General features: G+C 50.6%; 1 protein-coding gene across 7 annotated transcripts in view; it reads right to left on the bottom strand.

Moving 5' to 3' along the window:
* CTIF (cap binding complex dependent translation initiation factor) overlaps positions 1 to 21213 on the bottom strand; it is a 333464-nt gene that overhangs the window by 104678 nt on the left and 207573 nt on the right. For 5 of the 7 annotated variants that reach the window (XM_009192699.3, XM_017951713.2, XM_021930111.2 and 2 more), the window contains one exon: positions 654 to 1146. In XM_009192699.3, coding sequence (XP_009190963.2) covers positions 654 to 1146 — 493 coding nt within the window. The remainder of the gene's footprint in view (positions 1 to 653; positions 1147 to 21213) is intronic. The other 2 variants (XM_021930113.2, XM_017951718.2) reach the window with 1 other exon arrangement.

Raw genomic sequence — 21213 nt, 5'->3', positions numbered from 1 at the left:
GGACCAGGGTGCAGAAAGAGGCTCCCAGGAGCAAACGTAAGGAGGCCTCACTTTCGGGCTTATGTTGGCGCAGGCGGGCACCTGCGTGATGCTGAGAATGGAGCCGCCTTACGGTCTGCACTGTAGAGCACTCCCTGGCCGCTGGATGATGAAGGCAGGAAACAGGAAGGCCAGAATCAGCCTGCTCCCACTCTGAACAACTCACCTCTGCCTGGATGGTACTCACCTGTAGAAAAGCTTCAGTCCTTCTTTCATAAGCTCCATGTTTCCCCGTTTGGGGAAAAACATGTGTCCCTTCAGCACAAACAATATCTAACCCTAGAAAATGCTCCCTGCACCTCCTCCATCACTCCCAGGCATGCATCTCTTCCCTCGACTCCCTTGGGCTGGGGGCTGGTGCCAAGTGCCTACCCTGGGCCTCTTGGAGGCTAGAGGGTGAAAAGCCCCAGTGTGCTGGAGGGGTTCATGATGGCCCTAGCTGCTGGCAGTGGTGGACCAGTGTGGTGGGTCCCTGCAGTCATAGAAGCCCCTGCTTCCCTGTACATGGCTCCCCAGACCCCCAAACCCACAAGGCTCTGCACTGTGCCCACCTACCAAAGTGCCTACCTCTTGCTGTCCTCCCTGGTGCAAGAGAACAACAAAAATTCAATTACCGGTACCTTTTCCTTTAGCCTTCGCCGCAGTCTGTCTTTGGAAGACTGGAGCAGGGTAATTTTGGGCCGCTCCCCAATGCGCTCGGGAAGAATACTGTCTTTACGTTTTGTCTCAACCTCTGGCCCCCCTGGCTGCTGTGGGGGCAGCCGCTCAGAAGCCACCGGGGCCAGGGTGTCAGGGCTGCGGGGGGCCTCGAGGCCGCTGTGCCCGGTGTCCCCTGCAGTGTCCTCTAGTTTTGGGCTCTCGATGGTCATGGTCTCTTTGGCATTGCGGTGTGCGCCTGCCTCCCCCTTGTCGCCTGGTGGGTGCTTCATGTTGCCATGGTGCCAGCGCCGGTTCTGGCTGTAGCCGTGGTGAGTGGGCCTCCCTGAGGGGTGGGGCGCTGAGCCCCCCTGGTACGATTTCTGGTGGTCCCTGTTGTGTTTGGCACTGCCTGGCTGGTGGTCACCATGCTGTTGGGGCTTGTTCCCCCCTGGAGGTCTCTGCTGCCGCCTGTAAACGGAAGAGGAAAGACAGAGAGGGCGATCACTGGGCGGGCCAGTCAGAGTCCCTGTGCCCAGCCGCCAGAACAGGAAGTCATTGCCTTGTCCATATATTCATTCTTCCAACAAACACTTCCTGAACACCTTCTACGTGCCAGAGTCTGTGACAGCGCTTGGGGATACAGCAGAGAACAGGCGGACGGGTCCTTGCTACTGCAGAGGACCAAAGCCAATTCTTTCCTTAAAATCAGTACTTTATTCACTTATTAGAATATGTGTGAATGCATGCATGTGGAACAAAATTTAAAAAATCCAGTAGCAGATAACAGGGAACCCTCCTGCCTCTGACTCTGTCATCACTTATGGCCTTGGAAGCCGCCATTCCACATGTGTGAATCTTCCAGACATAGTCTATGCATGTACCAGCAAAGATGCATACACAGACCTGCTTCTCACAAGCACCTTCCTACGAATGACTATTCACCATAATGCTTTTTGAAAAGTTATATCCCTTTCAAACAACTTTTTTTTTTTTCCTGGAACATTGTCATTGTTACCCCTAAACCCACAAACTAAACATGCTATAAGAATTTTTTATGGGCTAAATTGTGTCCCCCATCACCCCCCAAAACTTCATATGTTGAAGCCTTAACCCCCAATACTTCAGAATGTGACTGTATTTGGAGATAAGATGTGACAAATCACCTTTAAAGAGGTGATTAAATTAAACGAGGCTGTTAGGGTGCGCCCTAATCCGAATTGACTAGTGGCCTTATAACAAGAGGAACCTTTGACACACAGAGACACCAGGGAGGCTACATGCCCAGAAGAAAGACCACATAGACACACAGCAAGAAGGAGACCATCTGCAATTCAAGGAGAGAGGCCTCAGAAGAAATCAACCCCACTGACACTTTCATCTTGGACTTCCAGCCTCCAGAAGTGTCAGAAAATAAAATGCCTGTTGTTTACACAGCCCAGTCTGTGGTACTCTGTTATAGCAACCTAGCAAACAGATACAGAAGGAATATTTAACATGATGGGTGTAGGTCAAGATAGGCTCATCTGACAACACTCTCTAAGCACAGGGAACAGGTATGAGTTGTGCACCAGGAACAAACCCCAAACTTTTGAGTTGTGGCCAAAAGACAAGTGAAGAGGTGGTGAGGGGCATTCTCATGACCCTTCTGGCTGGCTCGAAGGCTGCTTCCTGCCACTCAAAGCACTACTATGTTCAAACTCCATCTTACCCTCAGGGTGTTTTCCATGCCACAACTTTACTGGAAGTGCAGTTGGAGCACAAGATAAGCAGGAATTCCTCAAAGGTTGTAAAATAGTGGAAAGATTTTGCAGAAAGATAAACTTCTAAAGAATAAGCTCTGCACCTCCTCCGTCACCTATCTTGGGTACCACAGACCTTCATTGCACAGCATGTTTTGAACAAATTGTATTTATTTACTTACAACTTATTGCTTATTACTTACATAAATTCAATTTTAATATTTACTTGATACATTTTATCTGTGAAAAATTGAGGGTATCCTGGGTTGGGCTGGGGTTAAATGCATTATTTTTTCCCACTCAAATTAATAAAATATTTTTTTTCATTGAAAAGCCACCATTGAAAAGCTTAGTAGCTCATTATCCCCAATGGGGATGACAGTCCCTTTGATCCCACCCTGTTGGGGTATTGGGGACCTTGCCCCTCATTGGACCTCCAGTGGAGTGGTGGGTGGGAGTGGGGCTACAGTTTCTGCAGGGGTGTTTGGCTGGAGGAAAGTAGCTACTGTCTCGAGTTTTCTATCTTGCTAGGCTGCCCCTTTCCTGGTCCTCTGGCTAGAAAGAGTAGGCTTTTGTTGGGGCTCCGTTTGTCTGCTTGGGCCTCAGGGTGTTTCTGGGTCTCCAGTTGCTTTAGCTCCAAGTCTGGGATATCTGAGCCAAGAGGAAAACCCCAGGAAATCACCCGTGTGTCATTCTTCAGCTCCCAAGGTCCCTGACCTGTCTGTCTGCTTTCTACCTTTCGGAGTCTTCTTAGGTTTGTTTTTATATACAGTGTCCAAGGTTTGGGGTTGTCTGTATTTATTTCCATAATTTAAGAATCATTATTAAAATATCTGTAAAAATCTGGCACCCTGAACTGAATCCTGCTGACTAGGCATGCCCTGGGCCCTTCTCAGGAGGCCTGCATGACATTTTCCATCCCTGGTGTCCAAGTTCAATCTTGTTGGGTTCTGATATACATTCCTGGGCAAGGGCACTGTTGCCTTGACACTTGGGTGGGAGAGACAGCCCCTCCATTCCCAAACACACCTCCCTCCTCAATGGCATTGCTGAAATATTCAGTTTCACTCCCCATGGCAGGGTAGGAGCTATCGGCACCAGCACCTGGAGAAGAGTTGGGCCCCATCAGAAAAGTGGGGCCCTTGAGTCAGGTTCCTCCCAGTGATTCTACCACCAACTGGCCTTCCGATTACCCAGCCCAGCCCACCCCCAAATGCCTGAGTCAGCATGGAGAGCTGCAGCCCTCATTCTGCAGAGTATAAGGCAACCCCCATTGGAGAACCCAGCAGAAACTGTGGCCCACAGACCACTCCTCAGGGCGCCTCCTGCCTGTGACTTTTTGTGAATTCTCCCTCCTTTAACTTCTCAATTACTTTCAACTAATTGCTCCTTCCATGCTCTTTGTTCTTTCAATGTGAGTTATTTTTAAGCCCAGAGAGGAACCTTGGAAATTCCCTGGCAGATAATAATTGATTCTCACAACTTTTGTCATCCTTATTTAGAATTTTTGTGGCGCCTGCAGCTATGGCCCAAGAAATGTCCCCAAAGGATGGTTGACCAAGCCCTTCCCAACATCCGTCTTGAAACTGCCTGGTTTCCCACTTGCCATATCAGGGATTTCCCTCTCTCTACCCAGTGCACGCCTCCACCCCCAGAAAAGAAAACAACTTCTGTCTACCTGGAGGGGAAGGAAGTAATTGCTACGTGGCTGGTGGTCAGGGGCTCCAGAAAGAAATCAGCTGGCTCCTGCAGGGCTTTTGCAGCTCATTCCTGGAAATCTGGAGGGACCCGGAATTCCATGTCTTCCTGGTTCGAAAGAGCTTGGAGCCAGCCAGTCCTGACAATCTAGCAATGGCCAAGAATGCCCCAGGCCACTTGGCACTAGTGGGAGTGCTCAGGCTCACCCTTGCTGGGCGGCGGCTCCTTTGTACATGTGGAAAGCCATCCTCAGTTGGGAGGGAAGCCAGGGAGTCCACCTCAAGTGTTCCCTCCTAATTGGGTAGGCAAGACTAACAGGTTCAAAAGAAGGAGGTCTTGATCTAGAGCTAAACGGCAGATAGAATCAACTGGGTGAGCCCCGGGAGGGCAAAGAAGAAACCAGATGCCACTGGAGAAAGAGGCATTAAGACTGTCCCTCTGTCCTCCCTTTTCCTTCTTCCTGTACAAGGCCTTGCTTAGTTCTCCGGGCAAGTAATTGCTGGGACTGGCCTCTGTGTGCAGGCGGGCCGAGAACCTTTCTTCCCATTCGACAGATAAGACAACTGAGGCTCCATGACGTGCACTCCCACGGCAGAGGGACTGCCATGGGCTCCATGAGTGGGCTAAGCCTGTCAACTAATCACAGCACCTTGCAGCCATCTCCCGTCTGTCTCCCAGTCTCCTTTATAGCCTCCTTGGCTGACGAACACTCGGGACAAAGACCGCAGTGACCTCTACTAATGGAGAGAAAGGGCTGAATGGCCACTGAGACCTCGGTGGTGATAACTGCATGAGGTCCAAGTTATTTGCCGGAGAAGGAGCCAAAAGGGCCGCTAAGGGCACTGGAACAGACTTGGGGTTGGGCCTCATTCTCCAACAATGGAGACCCAGGCTTCCCTGCTCCGGCCATTCACAAATATTTGTCAGCGGTCGTTGGCTGGGCCAGCCAAAACCAGCTCCTCTCTCTTCTGTGTTTGCTGGCGCTGGGTTTCGTCGATACCTTCATTCAGGGGCCAGCTGGCTGCTCCCCACGAAACCTGTGGGTTTGGGGTTTGGCTGGGCCAGGGATGAGCCACTTTTGCTCCCAGAAACCCGGCAAGGAGGCTGCACTTGGTCTCAGACACATGGGTATGTGGATCCGGGGTTGGGAAACATACTGGACACCCAGTTTTGCAGCCCTGCAAGCAAGAAGGGCAAAACCTCATCTCTCTGCCTCTACTTCTGGGGAAGTCTTCTTCGAGTCAGGAAGAATGGCCCAGGAGATAAGGTTAATATTCCATTTGTGCTACTGGCAACACCTGCTGTTGGGAAAATAATGCTTTTTATTTATTTATTTTTTTGAGAATGGAAATTGTCAGTTTATGCTTTTTCCATCGTTCATTTAGTTTATTCTTTCTTCTTTGGGTTCTGAAATCAGATGTCTTGTTTCACTCTAAGACTGCTCTCTTTTATACAAAAAAACAAAAATGTTCTCAGAACACCACAGCTGCATTTTGGGAGGTGGGTGTAGGGAGAATAACTTCAAATTTTGTTTTAAAAAAATGGTTTTAACAGCAGTCCAAATGGAGACAAATGTCCCTCTGTTCGTTTTTTATTTCATAATCGTTCCCAACTAGATATTCTGAGGGCCACTGACTTATTATGGTTCCCTCCATGTCGGACACTTTACCACATAATTTGTAGGTCTGCTTAAAAATTTCTGAAAGCAAAATTCCTAGGGCAAGTGGTTTTAAAACTATGCATGGGCTCATATTTCTTGCCTTCAGGAAAAGTGATGACTGCTTATTACCAGCGTAGGCACCTCCACTCCTGCCCACCTACACATGCCCTGAGTGAGCTCTGCCTGCCCTGGCCCAGCCACCTGGGACAATGCAAGAGTTGCAGTGAGGCTCGGAGGCACAGGCACCAGCAATTTATTTGCAGCTCAGGGGCTGCTTTTAGCCAAGCGATGGCATATAGGACCCAGAAACAAAAGTCGCCACACACACCCACCCCAGTTTGCAGAATGATGGGGAAGCCTAAAAAGGAAAAGTATAAGGGAGGGGAGGTTTTCTTCCCTCATGAGGGAGTCAACCAAGGGACATCATGGCATTGGCTGATGAACCCTCAGAGACAAGGATCACAGTGACCTGCACTAACAGCACCCATGGTGTTCGCAGGGCTGAATCGGATGATGGGTGTCCCCTGAAGGACACTCCTTGCCAGGTCTGTCTAGGGGATGGCAGCCTGCACAGAGCCTGGCACTGTGCCACTCAGTTTCATAGGCTGGGTGATCTCACCTCTCTGTGTCTGTTTCCGGCTGTGCCAGTCCCCACCTGAGGGGCAGTTGTGAGGATTACACGAGTTACAGCGTGACGGATAAGAAAACCAAGGTCCAGAGAGGTTGCTTTGTTCTTCTAGGGTTGCCCAGCTAGTTAGTGGCAGAGCCCTCATCGGAACTCAGATCTGTTTCTGCTGTAACGCGCCATATGACTGGATTTAACAATTACTTATTGGAGATCTCAGCGCTCTTTGGAGAACTGGGGGCATCGCTACAAAGCTTAGGCAACACACAGGCCCTGTAATTGCCAGGGCCCATCGTTATCATCATGGCGGCAACAGCAGCACTGGACCAGCTGCTTCCCGAACACTCCCTCCTGACAACCCTGAGAGGAGAGGGCCAGCATGCATCAGAAACACTCCTGCCACCGTGGGCGGCCAGCCAAGCTGCAGACTCTCCCACTCCAATAGATTTTGTGGCTCTCTTTGCTCAGAGTTGGGTGGAAAACAATTCAAGACTGAGGTCTTTGCCAGCCTAGGCAAAAGTTCATGTAAGAAGTGTGGTATCTCACTGCATGGACTAAAAGCTTTAGAAATCAGATGTTTACCTCGCCGAATGATGCTCTGGAATAGAAGCAAGGTCTGACTGGTACCTCTGTACCCTACAGGCAAAGACTTTTCTCACCAACTGTAGAATGAATGAATGAATGAACAATAAATGATGCAGAGAAAGGCTGGTTCATTGTTGTTTCATTAATTAAACACATGCTGAGACTCTGTTCTGCCCAGAGGTTAATCAGAGATGTCAGTGGGTTCACCTGAGGCCACATAGCTCCTGCAGCCCTCTGAGAGAAGTTGGGGTGGAGGCAGGGTATGTGTGTGACAAAGCTGTTCAGCTGTCCCTACGGAGTCCTTCAGCACTCCCCTAATCCCATCCAGGTCTTAAGGTCCAGACCTGAACGGGAGCCTTCCCCAGCTCCCAGGGTCCCACCCGAGCCCTCCAGACTCCTGATACGATTACAGTCTGGAACGTCCTACATCACACCCATGTCTCTGCCACCGGAGTGTCTTGTGTGTGCCTCTGAAATGCTCCCAAACCATCCACTTCCTTCAGATGAGGCAGAGCCTTCTCTCTCTCTTCCTCATGATCTGGGGAGGAGGCAGCAATGACCAGTGCACAGGGCTGCTGCCTTCATGAAGCTGAGGGTCCATTTGGAGAGACAGATGTAAATCCATTAGTTACAGAAACAGGTCTCTAGCTTCATCCCAGGACAAGAGTCACAAAGGAAAGGAAGCAGAGAGCGGCACAGGCTTACGTCCTACTCTGGCCTGGAGGCAGACTGGCCACATAATGAGTGGAACCCAGTGCCAGATGAAAATGTGGGCGCCTGGTTCAAAAGCTATTGAGAAAGTCAAGACAGTCCCATCGGAGCATAAACCAAGCGCAGGCCCTGGACTCAGGCAGTTTACACACTCTAAGTGTGGCCCTGAGGCCACAGGACTCAAACTCACATCACAGGGATGCAAAAGAATGGTTCATAGCTAACATGTAGGAAGCAGTTACAGTGAGCCAGGCATGGCTTTCGTTTAACCCCAAAAGAAGCACTATTGTTCACCCCATTTTACAGAGAGGTCTTCAAAGCACAGAAAGGGTAAGAAACTTGCCCAATGCCACACAGCTTGCACCAAGCAGCGTCTGGGTTTGAACTTAGGTAGTTTGGCCCCCGAATGTGTGCCCTCAGCCACCACACTGAGGGTGCTGAGAGTGTAGGGCAGCTTGCACACCATTGCTGAGCCACTAAACCCAAATTCAGAGGACCACAGGCCTCAGCCAAAGTCAGCAAGGAGGGAGCCGTGGGCTGTCCTATGGCAGCGTGTGGTGCAGAAGCAAAGGCGGAGGGCTGAGCCAGGGCCTGCTGGGAATGGGGAGGCTGGGGCTGGTGAGGGGAGAGCCTGGGAGGGCTCTGGATGGGAGGGTTGGAGATCCGGCCAGCCAGCCTTGGCTCCACTGCGTCTGGGGAAAACCACAGAAGCCGCTGCAGCCCTTGGTTTCCATCTGTGCTGGGAACAGCCCTTTCCCACCACAGTCTGCTGGTTCCTGTGGCTGGGGCCTGTGGGGCAGGGCTGGGGGTTTGTTTTTGGGGTGGCCCCTCTGGCTTCACTGCTGCCTCGTGGTGAAGGGAGGAAAGCGTGCAGACTCCTGCCACCTTCCTCCATCTTGGGGCAGCACGGAAGGCCAAGGGAAAAAGGCTTTCTTGGGGATATTCTATGGGGTTCTGAGCTTCACTCAACTGCAGACCCATTTCTGAGGCCTCCTCTCAACCCCACTGGAAATCCAGGGCTCTTGGCCCACATTGCCCAGAACCAGTTTGCTGGGCAGCTTTGGCTAACCACTCAACTCCCCGTGGCCCAGTGTTCCCACCTGCAGAATGGGGAGACCAATCCTGACTCAGGTTCTTAGGGTGGCCTCCCACCTACAAGACTCCTGCCTGGATCACAAGGCTAGTCTGAGGCTACAATGAAATGAAGCCCGGGAAAGCGTGTGGGGAACAAAAGCACGTTCTAAATACGAGGTATTATTTTTGTTCCAGGGTGAATCCAGCATTCCAAGAATCCTCAGCCTCAAAAGTTCTGAGGCAGCGTGATGTCATGGGAAGAGCACGCGGCTGCCCTGGGGAGTCGCCAGGCTCCGCGTGAACCTGGTGGAGTGTTTCCAGGGGAAGGCCCTCGCCCTTCCGCTCAGCCTGCCAAGGCCTGCAGTCTCCCAGATCTGGCCCATGGACCCTCACTGCAGCCTGCTGGTGGCTCTGGGCATCCCCTGAGCTTCACAGTAGTTCCTGGAAGTTTGAAGTATGGACTTTGGAGCCAGATCCCCAGAGTTCAAATCCTGATGCTGCACTTTTAGCTGTTCAACTTTGGGCAAGTTCCTTAACTGCTCTGTGCCTTAGCTTCTTTCCCTGTAAAATGGGAACAAATAGAAAACCCATCTCATAGGGTTCTTGTGAATTTTAAAGGACTTGATATAAGTGCTATATTAGTGTTTGCTTGTAATATTATTATACCGTGGGTTTTCCAAGCAATAGAGCACGAATCCTCCAGCTATGCAGAGGGAGGGATCACACTATGTACCCATAGTACAAATGAGAAGACTGGGGCTGTTTCAAATGTTAGGTCAAGGAAGAGACCCCAAGATGTCTGGCTTCTCTTCTGGTTTTGGGCTCTAAGGGCTGAGCTTTGGGCGTAGTTTCCCACCATGAAACTCTTCATCACCCAACATTCACTACCATCATCCCAAGGGAAATACTGTGACGGGGTCCCCACAGCTTGGGGTCCACCTTCAGTGACTTCCTCTACCACCAGCCCAAAGCCTGGCCATTTGAATCCACCATAGCTGGCCTCAGTACCCTGGCCGATGGGCCTTAGCTGGCCCTCTGCTGTCTCACTCACCCCACGAGTTGATTGACCTAGAAGTCGCTCTCCCAGAAGTCACCCTTTCTTGCCTGTTTTAATCTCACCACCTCAGCGTGGTGGAACAGCCCTTAAACTAGAAAAGCTAGGACCAAGAGGAAGGCACATGGAGAGAAAGTCGCCTAAAAGTTCTTTAAAATCCCAGGTGCGACCAATCATGGAGCCTGTCTGAAAAATGAGGGGTGGGGAGGAGCGGCCAGTAGAGGCAAGGCTCAGAGATGCAGCCTGACTCACTTACCGAAGGAACTTTCTCATGGGGATGGCTGCCCCGCAACAGAGGGGTCTGTCGGGGGACATGGTGAGCTTCCTGTCATGGGAGGTGTCTGATCACTGACCAACAGTTAGAAACCGCAGTGCCCTATACCTCACTAATTAGCTATTGCCTATTCTACAACCAGCACGTCATCCAGGAAGCCCTCCTGGACCTCAGCAGCCCTCTAAGGAGTTCTCATCTGGAGAGACAGCCTGATGTGGTGTCAGCTCGAAAGCTGGACAGCCTTGGGTTCATATGCTAGTTTTGCCCTGGTCTAGCTGGGTGGTCTTGGACAAGTCACTTAACTTCTCTGCCCCTCTGTTATCTTATCAATCAAATGGCCCTCATAACAGCTATGCACACGGTAGCTGTGAGGACGGGCTGCGCCGATCTCCGGGAGGTGCCTTCCCAGGGAATGGGCCTGACTCCATTGTCCCACGCTGTCCCACACCTCTGGGTTTCTGACTTTCCTTCCACTCTCAGGGCTGGAGTGAAGGTGGAGTAAAGGTGTAGTGATACTCAGTTTAGCACCATCATTATCCCTCCCTCTTTCCCTCCCTCCCTTCGTCCCAAGTCACCATGGTACTCAGATTTAACAAACACTGAGTGGCCCCCACCTGCTGGGGACACACATGTTCCCCCTTGATCCTTACAGCAACCCTGGGGGAGCCTTTCCCCCTTGGGAGAGGTTGAGCAGCAAGCCCATCCAGGACCAGGGCCTGAACCCCCATCTTGCGCCTGTGCTCTTCACTCCAAGAGACTGACCCATCTGTGCTCTTCTAGAAAAACTTCCTCACTGCTATTTAAAATAATCTGGTAGGAATAACTGAGAAAATGCAAAGGACTGGGCATTGTAATTCGTCAAAGTCCATCTTGGGACTGGTGGAAAGGGCTGCTTTCTCCATTACTTTGGCCATTGATGGGGTGACCTATAACAAAAACCTCCTTTTTTGTTAAATTATTATTATTATTATTTCTTAGAGTCAGGGGTTTGGGTTTTGCTCTGTTGTCCAGGCTGGAGTGCAGTGGCATGACCATAGTTCATGCAACCTTGACCTCCAGGGCTCAAGTGATCCTCCCACCTCAGCCTCCCAAGTAGCTAGGACTACAGGCTCGTGCCACCATGACTGGCTTTTTTTTTTTTTTTTTTAATTTTTATAGAGACAGGAGTTTTGCTACGCTGCTAATGCTGGTCTTGAACTCCTGGGCCGAAGCCCTCCATTTACCTTGGCTTCTCAGAGCACTGGGATTATAAGCGTGAGCCGCAGCCCCTGGTTGCAAAATCCTCTTGAACAAGCCAATTTCTCTTCTCCTAGACTTTCTGAATGAAGTGTTTCACTTCAAGGCCTGGGCATGAAACCGAGTAGTGACCCCAGGACTCCGAGGTGTCAGGAGCTTCCCTAGGACAATGAACACACCTCAGCGGCCTGAGCTGTGTGTGGGCCGCCACCCTGTTGGCTCCAGTGCAGGCCCTTCCCCTGCCCAGCACACCTCTCTACTTCTGGCTAGTGGCCCTCCATGCAAGCCTGCCTACTGGGGTTTCCCAAGATTCTTAGCCAGGAACCCACTGGGAGCTTGCGGGGGCAGGAGATGGGGCACTGGAGGCTCAGCACTGGTTGGCAAGCTGGCCGATGGTAGCCTCCTCACCCATCGTAGTTTATTCTTGATTCATTGAAAACCACATTTGATCCAACAAATGAAGAATATTGTTTCTCAGGCTGGCCTCTCCCCTGAGATCTGGTTAGAGCCACATACCAGCTTTTGAGTCTTCCTTTGCAATCCTAAAATCTGATCAAACTCTGGTGTATTTGTTATGCGTAGGGGCTCAGGTTGCCACAAAGCAACATAACATATGGTTCCTGCCCTTGGGGATTTTAAAATCTAGCGGCAAAATTGCTATGTCTATTCAAAGAACCATCCACCACAGCATGGGACAAGACAAGGGGTCTGGTGAGTTCTCCAGGTGAGGTTAGGGAGGGCTTCCTGGAGGAGGTGAGGTAATGGAAGGACCCACAGAACCAAGAGGAATACCTTGAAAAAGAAGAGTAGAGACACTGGCAGTGGTTGGAGGTTGGATGGAGACAGAGAAGCAGTGGGGATGGGAGGATCCCCCTAAGACTGCCGGGGAACTCAGCTCCATCCTGGATCAGGCGCCAGGGTGCTGGACTCAGCATTTTTGACCCAGGCCTTCAAAGTCTCTCTTTCTGGATGAAGAGACCATGCCACACTGAGGCCTCTCTCCTCTGTCCATCCTGCTGTGTGGCCTATCATCTTGCCATGCTCTGACCTGAAACCTTTGGTGACAATGCTCCCTCTCACCTAATTTCTGACTCCTCCTGACCAGCCTGGCCCTCCTGTCTACCAGGCAAGAGCTAGAGAGGCGGTGCCACCATCATAGTGCCTCATCTGCTTGTCCCTGTGCCTGATCTTCCACACCCATCAAGACCCTCCCCACACGTTCTCACTTCAATCAGTATGCACGGAGTACTCCATCAGGCCAGCAATCTGTGACCCTGGTGTCCCACACATAAGCGTTCCAGAGGAGCGCAGCACAGGAGAGACACTTTTCAAGAGGGACAGCGTGGAGCCTGGGGCACCTCTGAGAGCAGACAGGTGTCGTGGGTGTGCCTGGGGGCTGGAAAACAGCTAACAGCCTGAGCTAAAAGTTCTGACCACAGGGTGATGATAAACCTTGTCCACATTCCCTCTGCCTTGGGCTGGCCCTGGGAGGGGATGCCGGCCCTTGTTGGGGAAAGGCCCCCATGTGAAGCAAAGATGACCCCGCAGATGGGACACAGAGGAGCCAGCTGGGCTTCGTGGGCTGTGGAGCTTCCAGGCTCTTGGCGGAGAATGCCGCCAGCCACCTCACTCTATTAGGCCTCACAGCCCAGCCACCCTTCTGGGACTGTCTCCTTCACTCACGACTTCATTACTGACAGGTTCGCTTGTCCCTGAAAGGCTGTTTTTCCATCCTGGGAAGGAGAGGAAATACGAAATGGAGTTAGCTGGAGTAGGGCCTCTCTGGGCCACATTTTTGAGCCAGGGCTGGTGGAACTGATGGGGCCGTGGTGAGACATTATCACAGAGAGGACTCCTCAAGGTTTCATGCACAGCAGAACCCCCAGCCCAGCCATCTTGGAACATGGCTTCCCAGCAGACAGTTTCTTTGTCTAGAACCTTCCAAAATACAAGGGACCTGGTAGCAGGGTGCTGATAACCTTCACATTAAACACCACTCAGCTAAGAGTCAGCCTGTGTATTCCGGGACAAAGACCTGCTCTACTAGTTCCCAAATGCTGGGGTCCTGAGGCTTAGAGCAGTGAGTTAAAAGTCAATGAAAGGCTTTCCCTTATGATAAAAGGCAACTAATACATTTAGAAGGAATGATGGAATTAGAAAATCATTTGGCAACCACCATAAGCATAATTGTTTCAAGCAAGAATCATCAATAGAAGTCAGTGGGTGAAAGTTTGAAGAAAAACAGAACATTGGCATAGCCTCAAAATATCTCCCCAAAGATATTTCTTAATTACAAAGGGAAAACTTGTAACTTTACAGTGGAGAAACTTGGCAGGCACCACCTTAGCCAGGTAATCACAGTTAACATCACCAGGCAGGGGATTAAAGAACAGCACATACCTCCTGACAAGGTGCACTGGGAAGGTCACATCACTACAGTGCGTATAACCCAAGTCCAATCATGAAGAAATGCCAGAGAAACTGACATTGAGGGACCTTCTACAAAAATAACTGGTCACTCTTTAAAAAAAGGCCAATGTCATGAAATACAAAGACTTAAGAACTGCCCCAGGTTGGCCGGGCGCGGTGGCTCACGCCTGTAATCCCAGCACTTTGGGAGGCTGAGGCGGGCAGATCACAAGGTCAGGAGATCGAGACCATCATGGCTAACACCGTGAAACCCTGTCTCTACTAAAAATACAAAAAATTAGCCGGGCGTGGTGATGTGCACTTGTAGTCCCAGCTGCTGGGGAGGCGGAGGCAGGAGAATGGCATGAACCCGGGAGATGGAAGCTTGCAGTGAGCCGAGATTGCGCCACTGCACTCCAGCCTGGGCGACAGACTGAGACTCCATCTCAAAAGAAAAAAAAAAAAAGAACTGCCCCAGGTTAAAAGATACTAACAAGTCATCACAATTGAATGCAGCCCACAGTCTAGGATCAATCGTTAGAGAAATATGAGTAAGGTCTATAGACTCAATTACAGTATCGTATCTATGTCAGTTTCCTGATTTTGAGAATTGTATTGTGGTTATGAAAAAAAGTCTTTGTTTTAAAGAAACACACTGTGAAATATTTAGCAGTAAAACGGTATCATTTTGGCAACTTACTCTCAGACGGGTCAGAAAAAAATGTATACGAGAGAGAGAAGGATAAAATGTTAACATCACAGGAAACTGGGTGATGGATATATGAGAATTCTTTGTACTATTCCTGCAACTTTTCTGAGAGTCTGAAATTTTGTCAGAATCAAACGTTTTTAAAAATAAGCAGGATTTAGTTAAAAGGGAGGAGGGGAGAGGCCATTCTAGAAGAAATGCCAAGCTCAACAAAGGCTTGGTGGCAATTTTTCTTAAGTCAATTTCTTACACACTGGGCAAACCAAATGAAATACAATAAAATTGACACAAGGGGGTCCTGCTGCACCTAGCAGGAGGTGAAACTGCAGAGACCCCTTACCGTAGGATGGCACTACCAGGGTTGAACACAGAGCTCATTGTGCATCTGTGTACTTGGAACCAATAGAATCCTTAATGGAACTTGAGTGTCTGGGCACAGTCTGAAGGGCGGCCAAACCCTCCCACATCTTGGGGAACTTGGGAGGGCCTGTGTACCAGCACTCACCAAAAGCAAGTCAGTTTGACCTTTTGGAAAGCACTTGTGGTCAAATTTCTCAAAGTAAGCCCCTCCTCTCGGGGGTAGGCCTGTAAGGCACTTATCAGGAGACCTAGCCCCTCAACGGGAGGGAAAAAGGATGAGTTCTCATTATTCTTATTTTTACCTTCGTGGAAACTGGGGCAGTTTAGAGGGCTGCCGCAGCTGAATCTTGCTTAACTCTTTGGGACTTGAGAATTCCTCTCACCGTAATATTTTCTCTTGGAAACACTCTTAAGTGTTAAAAAAAAATTTTGTTATTTTTGGTGGTACCAGATAAAGAAGTTACTTTATGTCAAATACAGTTTTTAGATTGATATGTTATTGGAGGTGAATTACAAGATTCGTGTTTAACCCGATCTTTAATAACATTCATGAATACAGGCAAAATTTAGCCTTCTGCCAATTATCAAGTGATGCATTCTTCTTCATTTATTGCAAACGAGTTATAAAAGCAAAAGCATGATTTTCTACAAAGAAATTTCAAAATGACATATTACCATCACATTGTGGATTTGGCATCAGTACACACTAAACTGTAGGCTAAAGTTTGACTATATAAGGCATAAAAAGAAACAAAAAGTAAAAACTGATTTCATGGCCTGCTGTTTGGAATTCTTGAATTTTCTGTTTTTCTAAAAAAACAAAAATCAACCGGTTTGATTTTGTAATATTCTTGCTTTGTTTCTAAATTCTGAGACCTGAGAGTTTTTAGGAAGTGCTTCTGTCCAAATTGCATGACGTGAGTGAGGAGGGCCTTGGCTCCCTGTGGACACAGAGTCAGACAGATGGGTGTTGGGCTCTGTCTGCCTCCAGCCTGGGGTTGTGAAGCTCTGCAAGCTGCAGGAGCTGCCACACGAGAACTCTGACCAGATGAATGAGGCTTGCAGATCCGGCCAGAGCACCCTGAGGCATATGTGCAGAATTATTACCACTTACGTGTTCCTCATGAACCAGCCTTTTAATATCAGTGTTCTTTAATGCTTCCTGCCTTTAACCAACTGTCCATTATGGGTAAAAAATTAAATATTTGACTAAGAATAAAAATAATTTAAAATGTGTAATGGTCAAAACCACCAGAGTGGCTCTCTGGGCTGCTGAATGATAAACTGGTAGAGGGGCCGAGTCCTGGGTGTGCTGTTCCTATCTCCATGAAGCCCTGATGCTCGCCCCACGCCCACAGGCAAGAATTCACACTGCACTGTTTAAAGATGAAAAAACACCCCAATACCCCTGGCAGAAGCAGGGAGAGCCAGACTCTGGACCCAGCCAGACTCTGGACCCAGTCACTTTCTAGTATGGGCCCCTGGGCAAGGCGCTTACTGTCCATGCCTCAGTTTTTCCATTTGTGAAATGGGAGAATAATGATGATAAAGGTGATTGCATTGGTTTCCAAGGGTTAAATGAGCTGCGCCTTGGCTCTGTGTTGCTCTGACACAGAGCAAGACTCAATAAGTTGATTCTGCTGCTGCTGTCATCGCTCACTCGGGAAACGGCAGCAGTGACAAGTCAGGACTCCAGGCATGGCGCTCTCGCTGTCTGCGCGTGAACCCAGGAGGCCCGAATGCAGAAGGTGCCTCCTCTGGCATCTCTAGGGTTCCTGTGTCAGGTTCAGCCCCTTACAGGCAACCTTGGGTCTGCAGCCCCTTTGGGGAGCATCCACAAGGGTCTGGATTCCTCTGCTTGCCCTCTGGGGAGCCTCAAGGCTTGAGAAGAATCCCGGGGCACCCTGGACACTGTGCTGCAACCTGCCCTGCTCCTTTCTTTCTCCCTATGAGCACCCATGCCATTCCCCTGCAGGAACTCCCTCCCCACTCATCTTTGCCTCAACACATCTCTTGCTTCTTGGGGAGCTCATGTGCTGTCTCCTTCAGGAAACCGTCCTGGTCACCCTGGCCCAAGAGAAAGGCCCTGTCTGTCCCGGGACCTTTTCCTAGTGTTGAGAATAAATGTCTGCATGTTTATGGCCTATGTCCACAGCTCATCCCTGGAGGCAGGCAGGGACCACATCCTGTTCTTCTGCCCCTGCCTGGCTTTCTACAGTTGGTATTGGGCTCCACTGGAAATAAGTGTTTAGATTTTTGCTGTGGGTCAGGAGCCCTGGTAAGTGGTTTCTGAGCTGGGGGACAAGGAGGCAGGTGTCAGGCCCTTGGTCCCAGCAGCACTCACTGGCTCTCTGTTCCCCGGGAGGCACCCTGTGCTCCCTTCTTGTGCTGAGTATGGCCCAAGGTAAGATGAAGATGAGGAGAGGACCGCAGAGTGGGAGGCTCTCAGCCCCATGAGTCCTCTTCTTTTGGGTGAGAAACTGAGCCAGGCCTCTTAAAGATGGCCTTGGTTGGCCAGGCATGGTGGTTCATGCCTGTAACCCCAGCAGGTTGGGAGGCCAAGGCAGGAGGATCACCTGAGGTCAGGAGTTTGAGACCAGCCTGGCCAACAGGACAAAATCCTACCCGTACTAAGAATACAAAAAAATCAGCCAGGCATGGTGGTGTATGCCTGTAATCCCAGCTCTTTGGGAGGCTGAGGCAGAAGAATCACTTGAACCTGGGGGGTGGAGGTTGCAGTGAGCCGAGATTGCATCACTGCACTCCAGCCTGGACAACAAAGCAAGACTCCGTCTCAAAAAAAAAAAAAAAGATGGCCCTGGCCATGTGGCTGATGGAGTGGGCTGGGCCAGTGCTGGCAGAGCTGGCAGGACACAGGGTGGGGTAGGGTAGCACCTGGGTATTTTAGGCTCACGGAGTGCCCACTGCCTGGCAACATGCACCAAGGAGAGGGAGGGGCAGAGTAAAGAGCAGACTCCGGCTGGAGAGGCAGGCTACCGGCTCTACTCCAACCTATGGCTGTGAACTGTGTGACACTGGCCTAGAGGAAACACCTCTCTGGGACCCAGTTGTCTTTTCTAACAATAACAACTGCCAGGATAATGAATGACGTGTATGGTGCTTTCTCTGTCCAAGACGCTATTCTAAGAACACAAATATGCTTACTCAATCATCACCACAGTTCTATGGGGTAGACAGTGACATTATTGTCCTCATTTTATAGCTGATGAAACAGGCATAAAGAAGTGAAGTAACTTGCCCCAGGTCACACAGCTGAGGAGAGCCCACACTCTTAACCACGATGCTATATTTCTGGACTTGGTGGGGTTGGGGCATGGGGGGGCTAGATAAATATTACAAATAAAACACTGTAATATTTCTAGAACCCATCAGGAATTTTTTAATGGTCTGGTTTCAGCTACTCCAGGCTTCCAGTGAGTTGACCACGGGTAGGGAGAGGTCCTGGGAGCTGGAGTCCACTCCTTCCAAAGCCAGAGCATCTCTGCTCCCTGGTGACACAAAGGAACAAAGTGTGCAGTAGGGGAAGAGGTGACAGTCAAGGCAGGCCAAGGGCAAGGACTGAGTAGCCCAGGATGTCCTGAGTGATGGATAGAAATACTTCTTGCCCCTGGCCCTTAGGCATAAAAGTGCCAGAGTAAACTGAGGAACACCAGTCTGACCCTGACCATTCTGCTAAGAGCAGATCTGGGACTTGCAGCTTGGGTGGGGTTTCTGGAGAAAGGACAGTCCAGCAGGGAAAGCCCAGGCATGGTCAGAGAGAGCGGAGGCCCAGCCGATGGAGACAGCAGGTGCACGGCCAGTGAGGGTGGGGTTGCAGGAAGAGATTCTGGAAGGTTGGGCCAGGTTTTAGAGGACTCTGGAGGTCCATGGTAGGGGGAAGGGTAGGACCTTTGGTTCTGGCTACAGGGGGCCGTCTCTAAGTTTGGAAGCTGGATGGTCAGAACTGGGCTTCAGGGGCAGGGCTGCAGCTGGGTCACAGGCTGCCAAGAGAGGTCCCAAGGGGCTGAGCAGAGAAAGAAAGAAGGGGAATTGTCCGAGCCCAGACTCTACGGCAGCCTGCCTGCATCCAGGTCCTGGCTTTGCCTCTGACTTGTTGTATAACCCCAGGCAAGTTGCAGAACTGCTCTCTGCCTCAGTTCCCTCACCTGTAAGATGCAAACATAATAACATCTACCCTAAAGGGTGGTTGTACTGACAATGTGCATTGATATTTGTAGAGTATCAAACACAGGACACATGCTCTAAGAGTTTATTAAATACAATAGCTTGGTAGACCCCATAGGACATCAGCAGAAGGTCACCTTGGCCACTGCAGATGGCCAGGCAGACATCTGGGGAAGGGGAGGAAGAGGGGAGGGAGAGGAGCCAACGGGTAAATATTCCAACTACCAGCACAACTCCCTCCTATGATTCCTGAACAGAGGAATTACCTAAAGGCATTTGTGAACTTTGAAACCACAACGTATGATAGAGCTGTGCCCCACAGGCCTCTCGGCTTCCGGTGGCCCCTGGGAAGGGCCCCGCCAAGGGCCAATCTGCCAGGCCACCATTTTAAAATGCTAACCATCCAGTATGGGTGCAGCACCCTCAGCACGGACTCAGTCTCCACTGCCGCCCTCTGAGTGGCAGTGATGACAGTCTCTTTAAAGATGAAGTGACTGGGAAGAGGTAGAGAGGTTCGTCCACAGGCCAGAGAGTGAGCAAGGGCAGAGCCAGAGCCAGAGCCAGAGCGGGGTTTGTACTGGGGCCCGTCCCACCACACCCCACCAGGTGAGTGAAGGTCCATCAAGTCCAACTGAAAACCTTCCCCTAATGGCCCATCAGGCAGGGGTTCTATCCTTCACAAAGGTGTCATGGGCCACGACACAGGAGCGCACTTGCCTGACGTCCAGTTTGGGGGTTAGGTCTGTCATTCTGACACCCCAGTTTCCCTCAATAACCCACTGTGGCCTGTGCTAACTCTGCCCCACAACTCCCTCTGCTCTGGCCTGAAGGCTCTTATGCTAGGAGGAATCTTGGCTGTCCCACTGGTGACGGGGAGTATGAAGAGTAATAGCTCCCACCCAGACGAGGACACTAACATCCCTACAATGTCACAAGCCCTGGGAGGTGGAAGAAGACTTAGAGACAGGGTGACCAGCTGTCCAGGGTGGATGGTGGGAACTGACCTTTCCTTCTGCTTCAAATCTGGACTCTGAGGCTAGGACTTCCTGGGGTGTCTTATGTGTGGTCTCGGGAGGGGACCTGTAGGAAGGGAGGTAGCCCAAGGAGCTGGGCAGGTCCCTAAGCGAGGTGCTGAATGGCCCTGAGAGGATAAAGTAAGTGACTTTGAGCAGGGCTGGCTACCTTCCTGTCCACTCATTCACTTACTCAACAGCGGTTTAGTGGGCATTCACCCATGCCAGGCTCTGCTCACCACCCAGTGGGGAGATGCAGAAGATAAACAGAACAAATGCACCATGGAGAATGCCAGAGCGTGGAAAGGCCTATGGAAGTGGGAAGCTGGAAGGACTGGGAATGCTGGTGTATGGTGGGGGCACCCCTGGTGGAGATTGCCTTTTTAGGTGGAATGGTTAAGACAGGCCTCCCTGAGAAGGTGACATGGAGCAGCCAAGACTTGAGGGAGGGGAGGAAGGAGCCATGCAAAAACCCAGGAGAGGAGCAATCCGGGGAGGGGGAACAGCCAGTGCAAAGTCCCTGAGGTGAAACTTCTGGCCCCTAGGAAGGCAGGGTGGTGGGAGTGCAGAGTGTGAAGGGGGAGGCCACATGATGAGGTCAGAGAGGTGGTGGGAGCTAAATCATCTGGGGCCTTGCAGACCATTGAAAGGACTTTGGCCCTTATTCTGGATGAAATTGGGAACCACTGGAGTGTTCTGAGCTAAGAAATGACATTGAAAAAGGCAAGATCAAAGACAGTAATGTTACAGGAGTAATCCCAGTGAGAGCCCACGCTGCCTTGGCCCAGCGGACAGGAGTAGAGGGAGTAAGAGGTGGAGATCCTGGCTCTGCTTTGAAGGTGGGATCCGTAGGAACTGCTGATGATCCACTGTGGGTGGAGAGAAGGGCTGGAGTCAAGAATGTCTGCACGGTGACTGGCCTCAGCAACTGCAAGGAGGATGGAGCTGTGTTGTCTGAGATGGAGAAGACTGAGGGAGTGGGGCAGGCTTGGGGCAGATGGAAGCTTAGTTTTGGAAATGCTGACTTTGAGAAGTGTATTAGACACCCCACCATGGAATGTTGAGAAGGCTGGGGGACCCTCTGCTACCCAAGGAACCGGTCTGGATGCCTTAGCTCATGCAGGTGCCTGCTCTCTCAGGCACAGCAAAAGGTTTGTTTTTATATCAATCTAACTTTTACTTACAATTATGTGAAACATTTAA

This window comes from Papio anubis, chromosome 19, assembly GCF_008728515.1.
Source record: "Papio anubis isolate 15944 chromosome 19, Panubis1.0, whole genome shotgun sequence".
Classification (NCBI taxonomy): domain Eukaryota; kingdom Metazoa; phylum Chordata; class Mammalia; order Primates; family Cercopithecidae; genus Papio; species Papio anubis.
The sequence above is the reverse complement of the archived record's forward strand: the minus strand, read 5'-3'. Positions and strand labels throughout refer to the sequence as shown.